General features: G+C 37.7%; 2 protein-coding genes across 2 annotated transcripts; both read right to left on the reverse strand.

The window, feature by feature from the left end:
• Positions 1–164: 164 nt before the first annotated feature.
• LOC119797741 (calpain-2 catalytic subunit-like) lies at positions 165–11795 on the reverse strand. The gene is made up of 21 exons (XM_038306946.1): positions 11483–11795; positions 10272–10341; positions 9168–9286; positions 8946–9079; positions 8685–8853; positions 8521–8604; positions 8344–8429; positions 6684–6758; positions 6445–6605; positions 6114–6286; positions 6006–6017; positions 4649–4860; positions 4522–4558; positions 4384–4449; positions 4236–4293; positions 4088–4152; positions 1366–1434; positions 1191–1269; positions 939–1052; positions 786–844; positions 165–706 (listed from the first exon to the last, which is right to left on the reverse strand). Exons 1-21 carry the CDS (start codon positions 11717–11719, stop codon positions 683–685), a joined length of 2103 nt encoding a protein of 700 aa, XP_038162874.1. The 5' UTR covers positions 11720–11795; the 3' UTR covers positions 165–682.
• Positions 11796–11969: 174 nt separating this feature from the next.
• On the reverse strand, positions 11970–22714 carry LOC119797749 (calpain-2 catalytic subunit-like). Its single transcript, XM_038306956.1, has 21 exons — positions 22449–22714; positions 22295–22364; positions 20462–20580; positions 20077–20210; positions 19818–19986; positions 19625–19708; positions 19454–19539; positions 18750–18824; positions 17442–17602; positions 17176–17345; positions 17078–17089; positions 16759–16970; positions 16601–16637; positions 16441–16506; positions 16268–16325; positions 15379–15443; positions 15219–15287; positions 12959–13037; positions 12361–12477; positions 12206–12264; positions 11970–12113 (listed from the first exon to the last, which is right to left on the reverse strand). Exons 1-21 carry the CDS (start codon positions 22683–22685, stop codon positions 12090–12092), a joined length of 2103 nt encoding a protein of 700 aa, XP_038162884.1. The 5' UTR covers positions 22686–22714; the 3' UTR covers positions 11970–12089.
• Between the last annotated feature and the right edge of the window lie 1775 nt (positions 22715–24489).

Consider the following 24489-nt stretch of genomic DNA (forward strand, 5'->3'; position numbering starts at 1 on the left):
GAATTCAACAACATTTTTATTTTAATACATATTAACCCCACTGAAAGTTTAACTACTGATTGTTATTTAGTTATAAAGTCTTTACAAATCCTTTAAATAACTTTCCATTATGTATATTTTCTTTAAAGAAAACTTACAAACTAAAGAACCAAAAACAAAGAAAATTACATTTTCTTCACTTAGAAGTTAAAGATGATAAATCATGGTTTTATTTCAGTGAATGGTAACATGTTTTGCATGGGAAGAGTCACACATAATCCACTAATTTTTTAACAATGTAAACACAGTCAAACTTAGGTCCTAAGATAGAGTCATCATATATACCACACTCATCTAAGCGTTGCTTTTTTTTATTTAAGTCTTGAAAGCCACAAAGTATATTTGATGAAGTGTCAAGCAACTTTCTAGGTAAGTTCATTAAACATCAGCCCAGAAGAATTCCCCTTTATTCCAAAGAATTACATCATGTTTGTCGAGTAATTTTTATTGTGTTGACAAATAATGCAAGCATTTGCAATACTTAGTCCCTCAAAGCTAATATTTAGTAATTATCCTTTAAGCAAACCTCTTTCTGCAACTGGCCGCAAACTATACACATGTTCAAGGTTGACAACTCTAAGTAATCTTGTTAAATACAGATCCACAAAAGACCCAGATTCTTCAGTGTTTACTTGCGGCCCTGTTATAACATCGCCATTTCCAGCCACTGTTGATAAAAGCATTAGCAAGTTAGTCTTTAATTCCCCTTCCAACCATCAATGTTTTATTTAATCAAAGGCTTTTACCTCAAAGAAGTTCAGCTCTATTACACCAGACCCTTCTTTATCCATCTCCTTAAAAACATCTGTTGGAATGAGTGAAAGTGAAAAAACTACAGTTGTTGTATGTACAAGATAACAAGAGAAAAAAATAATCCCAACAAGAGGAAAAAAACGTACTGAAGAGTGTCTCCAAGCGAACCAGGCAGCAGACAAAGTTGTCAAAGTCAATGCTGAGCTGCTCACTGTAGCGAGCCACAATGATCTGGTGCAGAGCATTGTTCAGCGAGAAACCTGTAAAAACACAACAATCACACTTATTTATCTCATCTAAACCTTTGTTTCTTTTGTTTTCTCCAAAGTTGGGTAATCCTCCTTTAAGTACTGAAAAATAATTGATTAGGAAAATAATTTAATAAGCGTATTTCTCACCCGCCTCCTCAACGGCCACTCGCATCTCGATGGAGCTCATACAACCACTTTGATCCACGTCTTTTGACTTGAACAGATCCTGAGCGGCAAAACAAGGAAATACCTTTAGCTGTAATCGGTCCATTACTCTTGCAGAGATTTTAACATCTTAAGGAGATATAAAAAAGGGACAAACCAGAAATTTCTCAATCTTTGTCCACAGGATCTTGAACTCTACCAGCCCCAGCTTACCACTTCCATTTGTCTTTTAAATAAATGTCAAGGAATATTGAACCAATATATCAAACACATGTATTAATGAAACTTCAGCCCCTTTAGTTTACAGTAGAAATAAGGCCAGCAGAACTACAGCCAGAAAATCCAGGATCTTTTCCACAATGGCAGCAACACCAGGAGGATGTGGTAAGGCACACGGATGATCACAAACTACAGCACCCCAGCCCGTTCCAGTTCGCCTACCGACGGAACCGCTCCACTAAAGACGCCATGTCCTCCCCTATTCACCTGAGCATGGCACTCCTGGAGGAGAGAAAAAACCCCACGTGCGGATGCTCTTCCAGGACTTCAGTTCAGCTTTTAACACCATCATCCCACAGCATCTGATAGGAAAACTGGAACAGCTGGGCTTCAATAAACCCCTCTGCAATTGGCTGCTAGACTTCCTCGCAAACAGACCTCAATCAGTCCGGGTTGGACAGAACACCTCTGTCAACAAAACAAAACTTCATTTTGCATACACCCTGTGTGTACAAAATGACAATTAAGTTTGTCTAAGTCATGTCCTCCCTGATCCTGAGCCTGCCTGTTTCCATTCTGATCTGTTTGCCTGAACTGTCTCTGGACTGCTGGATTCTGCCTGTACCAAACCTGGATCTGCTTCCTGACAACGACCTGGATTTCCCTTTGGTACTACTTTAGATCTCTGATCTTCTGGCTCGGACTCCTTTGAACCTCTCTGACACTGACTTTGGCTTCGCCCTCGTCTTTCTTTGTCTGCTTGAATCTGATCTCCTGCCACCTCTGCAGTCTTCAAGGCTTCAATGTCTGGAATTCTCTGGGCTGGATTCCGGCTGGAGTCCACCTCTTCCTCTAAACACGGACTGAACTTTAAAACCAGGTTAGTGACTCACACTTTCGTAATCAGTCTTCGCCAGATTAATGTGGTCACTAACCTGTGTTTCCCTCCTCCAGAGGTTCATGCCATAGATGCCCTAACCCCTTGCTGCTTACTGCAGATCCGTCGTGTTTTTAAATAAACACTTTTTGAGAAATCTAACTGTCTGCCTGCCCTGACCACTGGGTCCCCTGTTATGAGCCCTGACATAAATTCACTCAGAGGGGAGGACCTGAGTATTTTGAAGTCAATTTGAATGTCTTTGCAGTGTAATGACTGATTTAAAATTCATCACGGGTGAATGCAGTTCCAAAATGTTTTACTTCATCTGCTTTGCCTAAATTAGGATATCACATGACTGTATTAGTTATTAACAAACAATAAGCATTCATCTGAAAACGTGAAGAAGACATATCCCTTAAATTCAAATCTAGTGAAGGGCAGCTGAACTGTAAAACATTTATTCACAATTATCTCTTGTTTTGCCCAAAATAATTGCTGTAGTTATGCTTCAACATAAGGGCTTCCAGGGAAATACATGAAATAAGCTGATCTTTTTTGCAGACTATGTTAGGATCCTGAGGCTTGACCACCAGAGGGCGCCGAGGATCCCTTCCTAGGGGTTTTGTGTTACTGTTGGGATCTGGGGTTCTGTCTACCTTTCTCCACCAGAGGGCGTATTGGATCTCCTGAAGCTGGAGCTGACTTCACCAGCTGTTTCTCATCTGCTCATCAGGAGACCAGTACTTAAGCGGGCTGAGAACCTCACTCCAGTGCCAGAGTGTTAGTCAGTCACGGTACAGCAAACCCTGAGCCAACCTGTCCTTCTAGTCCTTTGACTACGAAACCTGAACCAGAACCTGATCCTTTGTCTTCTCTGTTTCCCAGGTTGAACCTGCCAGAAACCAGAAACCCCCTGAAGAGTTTCTCTGGTAGAAATCTGTCTGTCTGATCTCAGAAGAACCCTGGAGAACCGAACCTGTCTAAGATCAGCCAGCCTGCTCCCAGAAGAATCTGGAAGGGGAACCCAAACCTGGAGATCTACAAGCCCTAGCCAAGCTAAGCCTCCACCAAGCCCTCAGCCTGCCATCAGCCTCTGAACCCTCCTGGTATTCTCCCCCTCTGCTGCTCTGCTCAAGCTCCAGGACAGAAACCCAGCCGTGACCAGCCCTGGACCTGATTATTCCCCCTGACCTGTTTTTGCACCTCTTCTAAATTAAACCTTAGAACTTTTTCCCGTCTCTGAGTTGTGTTCTGCATATGGGCTAGCATCCAGAAACCCATCATGACAGACTATACATTTGCAGCTAATTCGTTTTTACTAAGACAAGTAACTGTAATAATCTTTAGGACTTTTAGTTTAGTCTGGAAATAATTTAAATTGTCTAGATTAAAATAAACAATGTATGTATTAAATGGGGTTGGGTTAATACACATCGGAACCCTCTCATTCCTTTTCAAACTGAGTAATATGGTTATTTTCAATGCTTGATTTGTATACTTAAATAGGCACTGGAAGGCTTATGTTGCCTATTAACTATTTTTCTGGTAACATTTAATGTTTACATGCTCAAAATAAATATTACAAGGTTTACTTAATTACTTGCTTTTTATGTTCATTTCCTAAAGGTTGTAAAAGCCTTAAAAAGCTTATACAGTTTTTCCCCTAACTTACTGAAGTTGAGATAAGTTATTGTTTTTTTCATAGAAAATTAAAGGTTAAAATTATAGTAACCCCCACTACCAGTACCAATAAAAAAAATTATATTAATAAAAAGGATACATCCAGCAGGTTGACCATATTCCGACAAGTTGTAAGAGAAAATCCATCGGTTTTGATATCATCTCCTTAAAAATAGACAAAAAAAAGCAAAAGATTTATTAGAGCTAATGTACATCAAGATTAGAAAAAAGAAGCAGGATTAACTTACTCTTTGCTACTACTTTATTGAGGATTTTTTCCAGTTCGAATGCAGTAATTTCCACATCCTGAGAGATGAGATTCACACTTTTATTGCAATTGCCAAAACAAATATTAGACACCTTGAGACACTAGGGAAATATTTTTTACATGCTTACATCTCCTGCAAGATATCCAAACAGCCTCTTGAATTTGTCACAGATGTCATCCTCATCAATATTAATCTAAGTATGAAAAACATAAGTTTAAATTTTCTGTCAAAAAGAAATTAACATCGCACCAAAAGAGGATTTTACCTGCTCCACATGGCTTTCTACGGGGTCGTCTATCTCACTGGAAGAAGCAATAATATAAATTTTATCAATAATTCACTTACTATTTTCCATCTGTGTGAAAACTGTGTGTTAAGTATTGGTAACATACTGGAAATCTGCCTGTTTCTCAGAGAACACCCGCACATAAAAGTCTCCGTTCTTGCCGGGCTCAAAGGTGGAGGGAACAATGAGGTACTCTCCAGGTGGAAGATGGAAGCGATTGCTCACTTCTCTCAGGTTGATGAAGGTCTCGGAACGTGCTGCTGAACGGTTACGCAGGAAAAAGTTTTTCTTCAGGTGCACATTTTTCTGGCCAGAGTACTGCAAAAATGACACACAGGGTTGGAATTTTCTTCACTTGTTCTCTAAGAACATTTTCTCAAATTTATTGTACATAACTGTCCGGATTACTTAACATTTCTGACCAATAAATCCTATAAATATTGAAAGTTTAAAACATAAATCATAATCCCATTTCCCGATAATTGTCAAAGAACAATACATTTTAAAAGCACTTTTGACATCAAAAGGTTACCTTCTGTTTTCTTAAAAACAGGAAGTAATATGATTATTTATCATGTGGCTCCACAATGTCTGATTGTGCGTTATTGTAGTATTGTTACTTCTACTACTATGATTTATTTTTTTAAAGTATTTTAACTTCTATTTTTCCGTGTACTTTTTATAAAAAAAAAAAAATACCTTTTTGGAAGTATGGATTTTTATTGATACCCTGCAAATAGATTCACTTTTTAACCAAAATCGGTCTCTCTGCTAACATACGCCGTTTGCAACATTCTTTTCGTTCTTTTTTTTTTCTTTCTGTGTCCTTGGTTTGTACAATTTGTCAGTCCTTAATATAAGTAATTGATTGCTTTTCCTAAATAATGCAAAATATTTTATACAATAATTACTTTCTAAAACAAATTAGAACCACTAACTGCTGCAATCTATTTCAGTAATTTTATTTATCTTGAATCTCGTATGGGTAAAAATACACGAAAGTTAGTTTTTAGGGCAAATACGTGATGTGACTCCATTTTTTGTCACAAGAGGATATAACTTGCAGACCAGGCTATCCATGAAGCTTTCTAAAATCCCTTCATACCTGCTTCTTTGGTCTGCAAACTGCTGTTGTCAAACAGCATGACTGCTGAATTCCTTATTGTTACTGGACAATTAAACATTAGAAATGAAGCTTCTTGAATGTTTTCCACAAATTTTTTCTTGTGTGGAAACTGTGTTTTACATAGAGATACAAGGTGGCAAGTTTTCCCTGCTTTCTCCACACATGTCCAAATATTATGCTCTTTTGTCCTTGCACAAAGATATAACTCTAAAAAAGTAAATTCACATGTAAAGAAAAGAGCCTTAAATGATAATACACTTCCTTTAAAGGGTCATTTAAAGGTATTTTAGAATTGAAATCATCACAGTTGTGCCAGTTGACTCTCTTGGTGATATACCTCCTCAGGAAGCTAGAAAAGGGAAAGAAAATTCAAAGTCAGAATCTCATTTAATGTTACATAATTTTAACATATTTTTTCTTTTCCTCTTTGCTGTCATCCCCTCACATCATAAATGGCAAATCCAATGGTCTCCATGTCTTCCCCCAACTTCCTCCTACGGCGCTTGTTCTTCTGCATCAGGCCCACAATGAATGTGCACCCCTCCTCCTCATCATCATCTGGGTCGTCATCCACTTCGTCCAGCTTTATCACAAACTGAGGATTTGTCCAGAAGCTGTCTAAAAAATGAAGCAAATAAGTGGTATTGATGTGGCAAAGTCCGTTTTTGGTATAGAAAATAAACTTTTCTAGAAGGTTTAGGAATAAAGTTATATTTAGTTGTATATAAAAAAAGAAACAAAGAAAAAGTTATTTTATTATATAATGCTGAGCCTACTTGGATAGTTTCTGCAGCCACCAGCTGACACGCCTCTCCTCCATGTCTCCTCAAACTCTGTTTCCGCCCATTTCTGGTATTCATCGTCTGTCAGAGCATCTGGGGTAAGGTTGCAGATCTCAAGGCGGGAATACTCGCGAAGGAAATCTGAAAAGGACATCCTGTGGAAGAAAAAAAGATGCAGAAACATGAAAAAAAATTCTACAACGATTTTCTTTTAAAAATATTTTCACATTTACCAGAATTCTCCATCCTCAGAGCGGTTGGTCAGTCGCTCTCGATCCTCACTGCTCACACGCCTCCATTCATATGAGCTAAAGTAAAGAAACATAAGAAGTGACACTTGAGCACACAGCTAGGGATGGGAATAATCAAAGTGGTGCAGGACTCCACGCCTACATAGCAACCACTAAACAAACCTTCAGGCAAGACTACAAATACCTTTGTTTTTACAACAGGATTTTCCAGCCACTCCAATGGGTGTGTCTGCCTATGTATGTTAGAAGCATGATAGAGTAACAGGCGTTGACTACAACAAAAACATCTTACCGGTACGTGTCACATTAGAGCAGTCAAGGCATAGGAGGACCAAGTCAGTAATTTAGAAGGAGTTGCTGAATTAATTCAACTAAATTTTTAAACATGCTCTGATTGGATTTATGTTTGGACTATATAGTGAGACCCAAGTTAACAAGTGCATCTTTCTTCTTTAAGATTTTTTTTATTGTGTTGCAGAAAAAAATGTTTTTGGGTATCTTTCAGTTCTGAATTTACTACTCAATTTCCCCCTAGAATGGGGAAAATTTCCAAGGTGTACAGTCCTCAAAGTCCACGTGCCCTCTTACAGATTTCTTGTCTGTTTTGATCTTATATTGTCACACTTATATGCTTCAGATCATCAAGCAGATTTTAATATCAGGTAAGAAAGGTTAAAAAAAAAAGCTATGAGGGGCTAAAGATAAGAAAAGTTAAAAAAAAAAGCTAATCACACACCTTTGCAATATTTATCAAAAAGTCTGTTAGTATTTCCCAGAAAACACCTTAAAAAGCCAGTAAAAATGCAGACTAAACAAAACTGAATGCTGTTTTTGAACCATTTGGGGCACATTCATGCCTGGTAACACTGCAGAGCTTTAACCAGAGCATTCACATATATTGTAACCTTCACTGTTTTTTTGTTAATAACGTTTGAACAGCTACATGTAAAATCTGATTTTATTGTTGTTTCATAAAAATAAAAATGCAAAAAAGTATTCTGAAGGCATTTTCTGCGAGTGTTTCAATGAGTTTTGTAAAAATAAATATCTGAGATATTTTTTGCAATTGTTAACGGGGTGCTTTGGTCTGGAAATACAGGATTTGGACAGAATTTTTTTTTAAAGAAATTTCAGTAAAAAGTGTAAAACAGTGTGATTTTCAAATAGTTTTGCCAATTAATTAGTAATGGGCATGTTGAAGGGCCCTAGGTACAGGAAGAAAATTTGTTTTTTATAATGAATTAACAGGGTTTAACTCTGTCTATTTCATTCCAATCACTAGCCACACCCATTTACATATAGCAATTGCTTGAAAACCAGATGACTGATATTATAATCTAAAAAGCATTATAAAGCCATCTTTAAAGATTTAGGTTTTCAGCAAACCAGAGGGAAAGTCATTATAAACTCATGAAAGATTATGGATCAGTGGTGAAGTTTTCAGATCAGCAGCCAGCCAGTTATAATCACCCTAACCCTAACCCATTGATGACTTATTCAGGAGGAAGACATCAGAAGCCCTGCAGTGTTAATGATTCAACAATAACAAAGAGAAACTTGGAAAAATAAGCAAACAATGACTGCAGAGCAAAGTAAATACATAAAAAACTTAGATACCAGGTTGGCTATATTCTTAACTTACTTGTCGCTCCATGCTCCTGTCCACTCCACTTGACCCCAAGGGTTTCTGATCCTGATCAGCTTCACCATCTCCCCATCATACTCAACCTAACACAGAACCAGAAATCAAATATATGAGGAGAAACCATAATGCTTCAGCAGTTGGTGTGTTTTGATCATATGCCTCCTGGAACCTCACCTGCTCTGCTCCTGTAACAGAGTAAGCGTGCCCCTTCACCAGTTTGCGGTGGGTAATTGCCTCAGAATCAGCTGCACTGGTGATCTGAAATGGGTAGAATAATCCTGTGAGATAACTACCACAATGATAGCAAATACTGTATTGAAACAAGAACTCAGGCTAACATCAATGGAGCATCCCAAAAGGGAGCCTCTGCTCAATGCTTTTCTGATTATATGGAAGAGATGTGGATCAGGTCTGCTGAGTTCATGGCGCTCAGCGATGCCCCCAGTGAAGTCTTCAAAACCCTCTATGGTGCTGCCTCCAGAAAGAGCTTCATAACATCCATTTATTCTAAAAGAAAACATTCCTAATTAAGTACTATTACTAATAAAAAAAAAAAGTTGCCACAAAAAGCTACAGTATGTACTCAGATTTATCCATACTTAGCATAGGCTTTTTCCAGCAAGGCGCTCCAAAACTCTGAGCCTTCCTCCGAGTGAACAAAGAGCAGTTCTCCATTTCTGGTTGGCAAGCGATCATCCACCACCACGTCCACCCAGTCACCAAACTGCCAGAACTGAAAACCACAGAAATATGCTGCAGGTAAAATCCAGCTTTCCAGTCCTGTTATTAAAATCACAGCTCTACTAGACGTGGAATTATACCTCGAAGTGGAAGATCCCAGCATAGTTTTCATCAAAGCTTTGGTCATGGGGCACAACACGGTACAAAACCTGCTTGTTGAGAGTCAGGGATGCAATAGCTGCAAGGAGCCAGCAGTCACCTGGAAAAGGTTTAGTAACGAAAATATAAAATGCCATCAATAATATTTTAGATGGTATCATGTCACTACAAAACATTTCCAAACACATAATGAGAGTGTGGTTGCACAAAAAAAGCTTTTGCTGTGGGGCCTAGTGTTATTAGAAGTGTGAAGAAATGTTGAACAGACAAGATAATGAGAACGTGCATAAGCTTCGAAATGACGCTCATAAAGAAAAAATCATTGGCACAAGCCACACATGTTTGTAAAACAATCTGTCAACAGATAATTTAGTGCAGGGCTGTGTATCTATTTGTTCAGTTATTATAAAGGAACAAATAACTTTTTAACACTGGGCCAGGTTGGTTAGAAATTAATCCATATAATCTAAAATAAAGCAACATGTCATGTAAAATCAGTTGATTATATTAAATTGCAGTGTTAAAATCGATCTACTTCCGACAGCATTTGAGGTGGTTTGATGTCGTCACAGCAGAACATCTCCTACACATTTTGAAAGCAGTTGCACAAAAAGAAAAACCTCCGCCTAATCTTTTAATACTACTCAGTGTCACCAACTTATGGAAGTTTTCAGGCAGACTGGGTGTGGGTGGAGAAACAGGATGGAGATGTTGTGACCTGTGACAGCTGATGTCAGTACACAGATATTTACAGTTAGAGTTATTAGCCTTAGGTGTTTTTTGCCCATGGAAAAAAAACGGGACAGTTCCCAAAGATTGATATTCAACAGAGCAATGTAACCAAGTGCATAACGCTTTCAGTACATTAGTCAGTGTCAGTGTGTTTCAGTTGTGAATATAAAAGGCTAAGATAAGCATGCAAAAGCTTAAGAAGAGTTCTGTATGGAAAGATGTCAAATGAAAAGTGCTGATAGTCTAATTCTTTGGTGACTTCCTGGTGTAATAAAACTAAATGTGAGTCATTTGTAATGTGATGAACACATTTTGTGTGTGTGGGCTTGTGGTGGGGGGTTGTTGTGTCTCACCCAGTGCTCCCTGACAAATATCAGTCCTGGTAGCGTTCTCAGAGATGAACTTTGGGTTTGAACACAACTCCTACAAAAAAAGATTTGATAAAAAAGTCAAAATGTGTTACTTCCTCATACCATATCACCTGATTATCTTAACCTTTTGAGATGTTATTCAAAGTGGCAGCTCAGAATAGGAAGTTGGATTCTGTTCAAGACTTTAAACTCGAAATATCTTTCTTTACGTTTGCTATGTTAATTTAAAGGTTAATCCAGGTTAGCTTGTCCCTGCGATCTTTATCCTTTGTCTTAGAGGGACAACGACCAAAGTGGATTACCATCCTCTCAAAATAGCTCCAATTTCAAAACATCATAGAGGTTTCTGAAAACAAAATTGTATTAAATCATGTCATGGCTGCTGAGGTATAATTTACAAAAGAGGCCTTGATTGTTTACATTGTGGAGGTTGTAGGTAGTGCATCAGAAAAAAATTTCCACTGGTGAAACACATAGTGAGAATAACTAACTAAAATGAGAATACATAACTAAAATTCTTTACATAAAAAAAGGACTTTGAAGCTTTTTACATACTAAAATAAAAAATTTTCTTTAGGGCAATATGATAATCCCAGAAGATCTAGGGTTAAAACAGCAAAAAAGCAAGTTATTTGATATCACAGCCATTGTCAGGTCTGTTCTGGGTGGGTGTGATCTTCCAGTGTGAAGCGTGTACTGAGAATGGAAAATGTAAATCATCCTGGTCAGTGTTCATCTTCACAGATAAGTAAGACCTTATGTGTTTCACACAGAAGGATACTTCTTGGTGCTTCAGCTCCAGCCTCTACCTCACATATAACTACTATTACCCTCTTTGCGATTTTGACGATTCATAGACCAGTACTCAAATTAGAAATAATTTTTATACAGAAAGAGCTAACCACTTTTAACACCTGAAAAAAATCTGAATTATTCCAGTTATCTAGATCCTTTAAGTGTCTGATTATTGACTATGATAAAAAAAGAGAAAAAGTCAGAAACAAAACATATACATGAGATGATTGAATTTAAATTTAAGATATTCAGCAAATTGAAAATAATTTTTTCTATTTCGCACCTTTTATTAAAAGTGTAAATAAAGTATTTTCATTGATTTCAGCTAAACACAGATTTACATTTTCCACTATAATTCAGTAGCTTCCTGGAAATATTGATCCCATGGCAGCACTCACAGAAGGTCTCTTCCAGGTGACTCCCCGCACTTTGTGGGAGTCTGGGCCGAGCTCATTGAAGCCTAAGGATGCAGGAAGAGGTTCGAAGCAGTCGTCCTCAAACAACTGTCCTCTCTCCAGACAGCTTCTTTTCAACTCCTCAAAGTCTTGGTTCAGGTATTTCAGTGCGTGAGCGTTGGTTCCAATCCCATGAGATTTATCTCTAAAATGCTGAAGCTTGGAGGCAATGCCAGACATCTTGCAGGAATTTTATCAGCTTTTGTCTACCTGTGGCTTACTGCCTCTGCTCTTTGTGACAGTGTGTTCGGTTAAACAGGCTCTGTGTGATATGTGCAAATTAAATGTTTCCACACCCCTTATTGTTAACGCAGGACAGCCCATTCAGGTTCACGTGTTCAAAGCAACTCAGGCAAGATTCTGTCCACACAACAGTGACAGAAATTTTTACTATTAAACTAAATCAGAAATAAAGAGGTACTTTTCTTATTTCTTTATTTTTTTATTTCACAGAATGTATAGAGCCCAAACATTGACTAGTTTCAACATTCAATGCTTTTTATGTTATTTCTTCTTGTTCCTGATTTTCTTTCCTTGTTTGTCCTCAGAGCTAATAGATCGCCAGGCACATCCACTGCAAGAGGAAAAAAATCATCTTAGCTGATATAAGACAGTTAATTACTAGTCATGTAAAGACATGCAGAATTTTATCATATTATCTTTGACCTCTTCCATGCTCAGCTCAATCTTCCCGGAGTCTCCTTTCTCCATTGCTTTAAACATTTCTGTTAACGAGGCAGACAAAGAAATATATTACTAATGTAAACACCACTCTCCACTCTCAATAGGAAAAATACGACTGTCAGATTGTAGTCACTTACTGAAGAGCATTTCCAGCTTAATGAGACAGCCTACAAAGTTGTCAAAGTCTATCGCATACAGTGCATCTGCATAGCGATTGACAATGGCCTGCAACAACAAGCTGTTGATGTGAAATCCTGAAAACAGGAAGATGAGTCGTGTGTTATCTTGTGTCCGATACTGTCAAAGATAGGTATTAGATCTTAACCTGCTCAAGTATAGTTTTTTAAAAGGTGTCAGACACTAGTAGGAGTGATTTGTTGATTTTTTTCAGTTTTGCATCCTTTGTTCCTGTGCCAGGTTCTAAGTGCATAAAATGACATGTGAGCACTGGTGCAGGTGCAGCTTAACTGGCTTTTCCAGTTCCTCAGTAACCGCATTCATAAGTGTCTCCCACACACATAGACACACAAACATCTGAGTCAAAACATTGCTATTTGTTCCTGCAGTTGTGGTCAAATACAACAAAAGTTCTAAAAAGAAAGCACCACCTTGTGTTTGCAAAGCTGAATTAAAAAGGAAGCAGGTTTTAGTGAGAAGACAAATGGTTTGATTAAAAAATAACATCAAGCAGCAGTTAGTTTCAGCTATTTTCGAAGGCTTTTTGGTATCTGTTACCTGCTTTGTTTGCAGCATCTCTCATTTCGAGGGAGCTCATTGTACCTGAGCGGTCTGTGTCGTGGCTCTTGAAGATCTCCTATATGACCGACACATAAACAGGGACATCATAAGGACAATTTCCAAGGTTGGCTGACATTTATTTTGGGGGCGTATAACATCAGTTTTCAGAAACCAGAAGCAAATAAAGCTAGATCATGTGAGAGATCAAAAAAATCTAAATGTCCATTGTTTTCAATGTGAATAAATTATTTTGCGTTGCTAGTTTCCTGAATTTGTAAGTGGTTAGGAAAGGGGAGTAAATAACCCAGGCTGTAATATCCTTTCTCTTAATCAAAAATATCTTACCTTTCATTAAAAATAATGATATTTTACCAGATATATGTCAAACAGATGAGTGGTCATTTATTGGCAACACAGCCAAAGGATGTCGTCAGGTCTGTTATTACAAGCATTAACCCCTCCCCAAAATTAACACTGTCTTTGCTGGAAGGTTTTTACTATAAAACATTGACAGTCTTGGTTTTAAGAGAAGCAAAAACCTAATGCAAAAAGGAAAACCCAACATAGTTCACGCAGAGAGCAAATAGCCAGACAACAAGGCTGCTATTTTTGCACTTATGGAGTTTTTCATATATTTATCTTTTACATGTGTAGGATTTTCTGGAAAGAACTCTCTACAAGGCCTAACAACAGAATTTGAGAAAAACGACTTGTGTTCTGCTGACTAGGTTGCTTGGTAAAATGGGTGTGTGTCACAATAGGTAGTTTCAGGGTAACAATGCTGGACAGATCTAGAGCAGAAATTATATTTATCTAAATGCTACCAAAAACTAAATGTAGTGGTTGTGTGCCTCACCACAGGGAGGTTTATAATCAATGGATGAACTGTGTAAAGTCACAAAGCTGGTCTTTGACAATTTACTTTCTGTTTGCCCTTACTAGATCATCATCATCATCATCATCATCATCATCATCATCATCATCATCATCATCATCATCATCATCATCAACAACATAGTTAAAAATGATAAAATTCACAATGAAAAAAATAAAATGCAGCATAAAAATATGTAAAATAAAGATTTTTTCAACTAAATAAAGTCACAATGACCAACTCCTGGTCACTCCTGCCAGAAGACCCTGGCCTTTTTGAGCTTCCTTCTAAATCTCAGTACCTGCAGGAGCTGCTGCTCTGCTGACCTGAGGGACCGATGAGGTAAGTAGGGGTAAAGATCATTTAAGCACTTAAAAACAAAGGTAAAAATTTCACAAATGTACTCATAGATGCGTCGATCTGGAGAGGATGTGCTACCTGTTAACTCAACAGCACAGCTAATCAGTGAAGTGGGACAGGCGTGATGTGATAAATCACCATCTCACTTTATAAACTCAAATGTAAACTTTGCTCTAACTGCTATCATCTTTTGATAAAAAAAATAGTAATCTTACCCAGATCAGAGAAGTTGCTTAGGGTTACAGAAAACAGCACTTACCAACCAGGTTCAAATTTTGTGAAGTGGGCCCCGATAAACAGTTAGAGAAGCATTTTATACAGCTCCAGTATGCCACATCATCACATCAGCACATCATACATGTTTGCAGATGAGGAGACATTCATGGCTCCAGTTTATCAAAATATTACTTCTTGTTTTTAGATCAAGGACACCGCTCTCATTCCATTCCCAAATCTTTGCAACATGCAGAATGAAGAATATAACTGTATATCCTGACAGAGCTGGCCTAATTAGATAAACTACAGGGGAAAACATTAGTTCCGACAACAACAGGCAGGTAATATTAGGGTGTAATACACTAACACATCATTAATGATAATTATCCTAACACATGTCAGGTACGCCGGTCATTGACCTTGACCAAGGCACCTTACAATAGAACTGCAGTCTGTCCCTGGATTGGCATGGCTATCACTGCCCCTGCATAGTTAGGGACACATGCAGAGGACGAATTTCCCACTGGGATCAGCTTCATAGTCACTTCCACTTTTTTGATTTTATTTATTTTGCTCAGCCCACACCGCACCAAATGTTGAAAGGGCAATCTTATTGCCATTACTGTTAATATATAGTAGACATTTTAGACATTCAATAATAAAATGTCAAAGGGGAAGGTATGGGGGATGGTAATTTAAGAAGGCGATGATTTTTAAGATTTTTTTTAAGGGGGATGCCACCCCCCCTTATCCTCGCTAAACTCGAGTACTGACTATGTTATTTTAAAGGAGAAGGCTACATCATACCAGGTATTTCTGAAGTTTGTTCCAGAGAACGTAGAATTCCTTCAAACCCAGCTTGGCACTTTCATCTTTCTGAGAATGTTAAGGCTCAAAAAAATATATATTTTTTTATTTATATTGTTACCAAATTCTGGCTTTGAGTACCATCTTTAATCAAGGATACATCCAGCAGACTGACTATGAGGCGCCCTGTCTCAAGGCTGAATCCATCTGTTTTGAGGTCAGGGCCTGGAGAAAGAAGAAAAATAATGCATTGTTCACTGTAGTCTTCAAAAACCCCAAAGAAAATGTGAAAGATTAAATGCATTGCAATGCATCCATGTATTGCAATGCATTCATATACAATACAGAGAGGAAAAATAAATATTCAGAGACCACTAGCAGCAAAGAGTGCATATCTTTGTAATAGCAACAAACAATTCAATGCATCTACATCCAGTAAATTTTGAGAGGGATGAACCTTTTGTAATTCCAACATCAGAAATTTAAACATATATATAGTTTGCTAACCGCTACTGGGACTTTAACTGGAGCAGTGTACCTTGATATTTTGGGACAAAAACTTCAGGTGGGCCAATTTTTAAATATGGATGAATAATTTTTGCTGCTGTTGGTTCTGTTTTCTTTTATGTTCTTGGAAGCCTTGTTGGATTCCAATACCAATCCAGTGGAATCAGTGAATCAGCAGGTCATGTGGCAAAATAAACAGATATTATTACACAGAAAATAGCCATAGTTATCTGAGTCCTTGTAGCTAAATCCTGCAGAAAACATGTGGTGAGAAAATTGTCAGATTAGAATGGCCACACCTCCTTTACTTGACTTGGTGAAACATGGGTGCTGCTTTATAAACAAAATGGTACTTTAAAGTATTAAAAGCAACAGCTCCTTCAAAAGTGTTTTCTTTTAATAACAAAACCTTCATATCTCTAGATTTTTTTTTTTGTTCTATTACATACATTTATTCAAAATAACATGGTTTTAGTTATTAAAAAGAAGTAATTTAAAGGCTTATACACTTCTTTACCAGGTTATCTAGGGACTTTACTTACGGTGAGAAACAATGTTGTTCAAAATTTTAACCAGATCAAAGACAGATACCTCCATGTCCTGTTAAAAGAAATGTAAATCATGATCTGAATTTTGCATAATGGAGTCCGGAAAAGCTCAAATCTCCAATGCAAATTCTTAGGACAAAATGGAGCATTTTTGCATCGGAACATACATTGCCTGCAACTTCCTTGAAGATTTTCTTGAAATTGGGATCAATATCACTCTCTGACAACTCCTCCTACAAGAGAGCGAATTGTCAGTTGAAAACAAAACAACAACAAACACTATCTTTTTGTGAAAACAGGAAAAACCGGATAGACTGTCAAGTTTACCTCTTCTATGGTAGCACCTATCTCCTCCTCCAATGAACTGAAATGAAAGCAAAAATCTAGGGTTATTTATTCTCAAATAGACTTCATATAAGAAGTATGAGCTGCAGCTTTAAGCTTCATGGGTGTTAAATAAACAGATGCGAATGCATCTCCAATACCTGGTGCTAGCCTCTTTCTCTGAGAAGACCCTGAGAAGAAAACTGCCGTTCTTATAGGGATGAAAGGTCGAAGGAATGATGACATATTCTCCTGGAGGGAGTCTGAAGCGATCACATACTTCACGGGTGTTGATGAAGTTGCTGCTCATGGCTACAGGATTCTGGCGCAGCAGTATGTCTGGGCCAAGGTGAACATTATGACAGCCTTTGTACTTGAAATAGAAAGGAGCACTAAAACTGAGATACTCAGGGATCCTATTGCAGGTTTGCTTCAGACTCAAATGAAGGAGAGAATAGAAAAGTTTGAGCTGATACAAACCTGATCTGGGACCTATAAAACACATCACAAATGTTTTAGAAAATTATTGAGAATTAATTTCAATATATTTAAATGACGTGGATATTATTTCATCACACCTTATAAATAGCAAAGCCAATGGTTTCCATATCGCGGTTAAGCCTCCTCTTCGTCCGTCCATCCTTTTGCATCAGCCCCACCAGAAAGGTGCATCCATCCTCCCCATCCACAGGATCATCATCAACATCCTCCAGACGCACAACAAACTGAGGATTGGTACAGAAAGTGGCTGGAAGGAACCAAAATGAGAAATATTTACACAGAAAAACCAACGCAAGTCTTTGTGCTCGGAATTGTAGGAACTTTTTCCACAGATCTGTCCAACCTAGATGATTTCTGCAGCCGCCAGCAGTGGATCCAATCCTCCACATCCCTTCGAACTGGTAGTAGTTCCAGTGACCAACTTCATCGCTTTGGAGCGTGTCCGGGCTCAAGTTACAGATCTCCAGCGTGGAGAAGTGCTTGATGAAGTCTAAGTAAGACATCCTGAAAACGAAGAGTAACTTTGTTCTACATCATTTTGCAAAAGTACTTTGTGATTCATAAATCTTTTTAAAAGTCCCAGCATAAAAAGTGAAGCCACACACTCTCAGCAGAGTGTAGTGTCTGTTTTTAGCATCATTATGCTTGGAGACAAAGCTTTGCCCAAACATTTCTTTCATGAATGGCCCCTATTTACTCTGATTTACCCATCATCTCCAACAGGGCTGAAACTAATGATTATTCTGCATATATTTTTCAGCTTAATAATTGGATAGGCAAAGGTTCCTCAAAGAACGCTTTTTATGAACTCAAACCAGATAAATCTAAAACTTTTTGACATTAGGACTTCTGGATAGAGCAGATTGACAGACTAAAACACAATTTTTTTTAATGCAATTTTGGTATAGTTACTGCTCTAAGCGGGTTGCTCTGTCAGCTAAAGGCATGTTTAAGAGTCTTTATAATCCAGTTAACGAATAATTGATTACTAAATTAGTAGACAATTATTTCAATAATTAATTAATCGCAATTAATCTAATTAATCATTTCAGCCCTAATCCCCAACCAGGTTACCTGTTCCTGCTGAGGAAATATGTATTATACAGCATGATGCTGTTACCACCATGTTTTACCAGTGGGATGGTGTGTTGAAGGTTAATTATCTGTAATGAGGACTTTTGAATACATGCTAAAAAAAAATGAAGCATCAATATTATCTGACCAATTTGTTTTCACCATGTGTGATCTTAATGGTAAGCTGGGGGTCTGTATGATTGCCCTTATGGCTTTTCAATGCAGAATGAGGGTGAGCTTTAAGAAAGCTTTACATATAAAGCTTCTTCGATCTTATTTGTCGCTAAGTTGTCTGATGTGTTACTTAATTTTCATGGTGATTCTTGTTCATTAACCTCAGAGGCCTTTACAGAGCAGCTTTTGGCAATGGAATAAATTAAGGTATAGTAAAGAGCAAAAGGCCAGATTGTAAATATATACATCACTTATAAGGTTGTGTTTTGATGTGGCATTTAATTAAATGTATAGTTTTCCTTATACTTCAGAATGATGTGTTATAATTGTGGTCTGTTGTATAAAATCTCACTAAAGTAAAGCTCATAAACTAAAAAAACTGTAAATTCAAACCTCTACATACCAGAACTCTCCATCTTCAGCCACGTGGTTCAGCTTAGTTTTGTCCTCCTCACTGACGTTCCTCCACTCAGAGGATCTATTTAAAGAAGATCAGATTTTCTGATGAAACACAAAAATCTGTGTGCAAAATCCTATTGTGAAGACAAGTTGATGGAAGCACAGTTCTAAAGAACATCAATAAGTAGAGAACCATTTTGACAAAGTAGACAGGTGGTTTGAGAGGGGCGTGAAGGAAGCCATCTTAACCAACGTTAAACAGAGGGGGTGGACTCAGATATCAGCTTTCAAAACCCCCAATGCAGCTATAGAGGTGATTCCTTCCCGCTATTATTGCAACCCCCTTACAGGGGAACAGAACTCCTCACCTCTTCACCCAGGCCAACAATTCCCTCTAACGACCCCCCTTTCAGTAACATAGACAGGTGTCGGGTATCACCCAAAGGATCCCCATTCCTAAGGGGCGGAACCATTAGTCTGGTTCAATTTGTATGTTTTCTAAGCCAAAACAAGGCTTTGTTTTTGGTCCACTCTATAAAGCCGCAAACTCAATGTTATTTCTGACATTTTGAAAAAGCTTCTTGGATGGGTAGCGAAACATCTTCAAACTTAGAAACAAATTCCAGTGGATTGTGTTTTTTTTTAAAACTTTTTTGGAATAGATAACAATTATATCTGGAATTCATTTTTTGAATATCCGGTATTTACCCATCACTCCAAGGACCTGTCCATTCCACTTTTCCCCATGGGTTTCTCATCCGGACCAGTTGAACAACCCTGCCATCATAGTTAACCTGGATACAGGCAACAAGAGTAACAGGAGGGTAAAAAGCTAACTCCAGCATTTTGCAGGAAAATCAAAGAAACTGAAATAATCACCTCCTGTGCTCCAGTAACAGAGTATGCATGACCTTTAACAAGCTTCAGAGCTGTCACTGCCTCTGTCTCATAGGCACTGGTGATCTAAAAACCACAGAGATAAACATTTTAATCAAATACTCTCATGATTACATTTTTGTTGTAGTTGTTTTTTTTTTTTTTTACACACTGTTAGCTATAGAATAATACTTACATCAATAGAGCAGCCCATCAGTGAACCCAGGCATAAGGCTTTCCGAATGATTTGGAAGAGCTCAGGTGGAGCCTTGTTTAAGGTATAAATTTCAGCAATTCCTCCTGTGAAATCCTCAAACCCCTCAATGGTCTGTCCTCCAGACAGAGCCTCATAGCAACCGTTCACCCTATCAGACAAAGACGGCAGATGCACAAATTCAGCTTATGTAGTTACACTGATTTAGATTTTTAAAAAGCCAAGTTTGAATGATCCCTACTTTGCGTATGCTTTCTCCAGCAAAGCACTCCAGAACTCTGAGCCTTCTGCTGATTGAACAAACAGAAGCTTCCCATCTTTAGTGGGTAAACGATCATCCACCACGACATCCACCCACTCACCATACTGCCAAAACTGGAAGAAACAATATGAAAGTGTTATACAAGGTATATATCAGCATGTTTTCTTTTTATAGCCTTTGTGGGATCCTTGTATTGTTCTGCATCAACTTTTACAGAGTGGTGCAACAGACAGCTCTACGCAAGTCTGGTGTTGTTCTCTCCTGTGGTGAAAATGTTTAATCATCTTTAAACAATTGAAAATGCTGAAATAAAGAAGCCTGTTGGGTAAATGTTAGTACAATGATGGGAGAAAGTTTCCCTGACCTGAAAGTGAAATATTCCAGCATAATCCTGGGTAAAATCCTGTCCAGGTGGCACCACACGATGCAGGATCCGCTGGTCAAGAGTTAGAGAAGCAATAGCTGCCAGGAGCCAGCAATCTCCTGAAACATTAGGGCAAATTAAACTGAATTAGGACCTGGTTTAATGGACAAGTGATTGCTGATTGGGAACACAGAATAACACTTTTACTTGATAGAATATAACAGACCTGCTGGGAAACATCCTAATACATGTCAGTGCATATTAGGTATTCTGGACAGAACTGTTGAAAAGGTATTCTTTAAAAATTAAAGTTTTTGCCGCAAGCAGTCATTTACTTACGCACATCCCTAGTGGCCCACGAGTGCATTGCAAATACATGAAAATATTTTATTTCTTAGGTAGTCCCTGGGATCTTTGGGCTTTGAGAGGACCCAGTTGAAAATTTAAACAAGCTTTTATCAACCAAAAAGATATTTGAGTTCATCTTGAGCTGTGACCAACATCAATATCAAGCAGAGGAACAGACGAGATGCAGAGAACAGCCTGGTATCAGCTGTTTTTCACACTGAGCTGTCAGAGCTAATCAAAGTAGCTCAGTTGTCTAGATGAAAGCAAATAAAACTAATTAAGTCAGTCTGACTCTAATTTTTGTTCAGTATTTTGTTCCTAATTCATCAAGTTTAAATGTGAGTATAAGGGAGTTACTCGGAGGAGCTCCAGATTTATAAATACAGGTTTATAATATGGTTTTATTTTATATTTATTTTGTTCCTTTCCAACTTCCAGGCAACATATTGGTGTGTTTTTTTGTTTTTGTTTTTTTTTAAATGGAAAGCATAAAATTATAAGAATTAAATGTTCAGGTTGGTTATTGTACGTTCCACTTTTGGACAATCATCAATCCTTTTGACTGAGAGGGGAACTCATGGTATGACAAAATGTCCAAGGCGGTACACAAGACAAAAAAGGTTGGAAAACACTGCACTAAAGAAAGACCTTGACGTATCGCTTTATCTTCCCTAACTTGACAGGTATCCATGCTACTGCTCTCAGGTTATATTTCACCCAATTCTCCTCACTCCTGGATAAATAAACATGGAAATCTGTAATTTAAAGACCTAAAAATGGAGCTGGAGACCTTAACATAACTTTTAAAATTACTTTTGTGTCAGAAGAACAATAAATTATGTATTAAAACTAGCTTCATTCTGATTAACAGCTTGTCCTAAAAAAATGAGGTGCAAAAAATACTTTAAAATCAGACTGTAAATAAGCCTCAAGGCTTTCCAATTAGACCATAATCATTATATTATATTCAGCTGCTTTGAAAACATTTATCACCTACAATAGTCATGAACTGTATAGGTAATTTAGTAATTTAAGTCCAGCTTTACTAGAATGGACTCGATCAACTACATTAAACTAAACATGTTTTTTCTGCATTAATATGCAGTAACTTGTCAGCAATTTCAGTTTTTATTTCAAGGTTTTGCTTTATTTTGTTGACTTTCACAGAGTAAAACAAAACATTGCTTTGTGGTGTCAAACTAATTTTAGGATATAAGAATAAATCTACAATCATATGTAGGTTGGCTGCCCAGAAATTTTGTCATTAAGTTTAAATTTTCGTCTTGAATTTGGTCTTAATTGTTCTTATAAGGCTAAGATTTTTTGAAGTGTCCACAGTTTCATTTACAATAAAGAAAAAAAAGCTACTAAATTACCACTCAGTGTAAAAGGAGTATTTTCTGTTTGGAAATTTTATGGCAGCAGTGGGTGGAGGTTTTAAGACAGAAGGGTAGTTACTTTTTGAAATGGGAGCATGAAACTCACCTAAAATTCCTTGACAAATGTCTGTCCTGGTGGCTCCATCGTTTATAAACTTTGGGGAAGGACACAGCTCCTATTAGAGATGAAAAACACAATGATTTCTTTTAAAACTGAATAATTTATGTCTTTGACACCAATATTTTCAGTGGCTTGTTACCGTTGGCCTCTTCCAAACAATCCCTCTTGTCTTGGACGAGTATGGTCCCAGTTCATTATAACCTAGTGACTTGCTCTCAGCATTGAAGCAGTCATCTTCAAACAGGCATCCGCTGCTCAAACACTGCTGCAGCAGGGTCTCATAGTCCTGATTGCAAAACTTCACTGCCTTCTGGTTGGTACCAATGCCCTCAGCCCTCTGGTGCTGGTGGGCCAGTCGATCTGCTGTGGAGGTCATCTTCACCCTCTGTAAATGCTCGCAGGCAGGATTTCCTTATTTAATAACAGGGCTCGGTCAACTTCTACGATGGGCCTCGACAAATAGAACGCTTCCCTGAAATGTCTTTGTCTGTTAGGGCTTTATAGTCGCCTGTGGTGACAGGGAACTGGAGTCAGATAACAGGGGTGGAGCTGCTTGTGGACAGGTGAAACAGATGGTGCAGACAGCAGCAGTCGTAGGAAAATCCACCGTGAGCTCATTGTGACCACAGCTGAAACAAAACAAGGACACACCTGAAAGTAACCACACCACAAGCCCCTCTTTTTTAGCAAAACATTAATACTGTATGTTGGATGTTGGAAAAGGCTGTGAAAACATCACTGTGATTTCAAAATGTTAATATACCATACATGCTATCAGAAATTCTAAACTTTTTTTGTTATAATGACATTCCCGGAGCATGGTTGTTGGTTGTAACTGCATACTGTAAATACAGGTGCCCGTTGTGAAAGGGGTCCCTTGGAAAACTGAAGCAACAGTTTAAACAGGTCACATTTAAGATGCTATGTTTCATAACCTGAGGCATATGTGGTCACACCCAATCAGTAGCTGTGGTGTTAGAGTACATCCTCATTCTCTGTTTACATCCTACAAACAAAGCACTGAATAGTAAAGCCCTGTACAAATGTTATTTTAATGTTATTTAAAATCATCTTAGTCAGGCAGTAAAGTGACCATTATGTACAATACATATATATATATATATATATATATATATATATATATATATATATATATATATATATATATATATATATATATTTCTTACAGTTTTTGGTGGGAGCTGCTATAGCAGTTTATGGGAGAGAGGTGTGGCACACCCTAGTCAAGTCATTGCCCATCACATTTTCTATCACATAATATTCACCAAAAGTCAAAAAGTGGAAAGACATTTATATAATGTAAATTATTAAGATTTAAATATCAAACAATTATCCAAAAAAGCCCTAAACAGTTAATCACTGGACATATGTGGACACTTTGTGATATCATTTCTTCCTATTCTCAGATTTTAACAAACCAAGCTTTTATTTAATTAATAGGTTTGCACAGATGGTCCATATTTCTTAAAGGAAATGTTTAAAGATTGAAGGAAATTACAAAAATAAAGCCCATAAAATAATTTATCTGCCTTTGCTCCTCTATATCTCCATGAAACGCATTTGCATAATATCTCCTTTGTGATTAGCTCAATACGCCTCAGGGCCAGAACCAGCAATCTCCCACTGGGCCTCAGTTCATAACTAAAAAAAGTAAGTGAACTTGAGAACAAAGATCAGTTCTGGGTGTGTAGGTTCTGCAGGGATGTGAAATTCTCTTTTCCTGACCCGAGATCCATCTTTGCAGCCTGGATCAGTCCTGTTTTGTGCACAAGAGAAATCACACAGAAACAGCAGTGAAGAAAATAACCAGCAGCTCCAGTGGAAGGTTGTTCTTGGCCTCAGGAGGTTCAGTCTTCTGGGTGTTTTTTTCCCAAACAGTATTTTCTTATGAGGACTTTCTAAGCCTATGTTTTTGGAGCAAATAAGTCTGTTTGGATTTATTTGATTCTTTGAAGTCATGAAAGAGGTTTGGATGAATTCTAAGAGGATTTGAAAGGAAGGAACCTAAATTAAAACTATGTTTTGTCCTGTGCACAAAACCAAAACAAAAGGTGAGGCTCAGCAAAACAAACCAAAATTGTCGTACAAAAAAAATATCAAACTAACAAGGAAAAATAGAGGAGCTGAATAGACACAGGTTAAAAAGCATTCAGATACAA

The sequence above is a fragment of the Cyprinodon tularosa genome, unplaced genomic scaffold (genome assembly GCF_016077235.1).
Source record: "Cyprinodon tularosa strain WSP-4 unplaced genomic scaffold, ASM1607723v1 ctg116, whole genome shotgun sequence".
Taxonomy (NCBI): domain Eukaryota; kingdom Metazoa; phylum Chordata; class Actinopteri; order Cyprinodontiformes; family Cyprinodontidae; genus Cyprinodon; species Cyprinodon tularosa.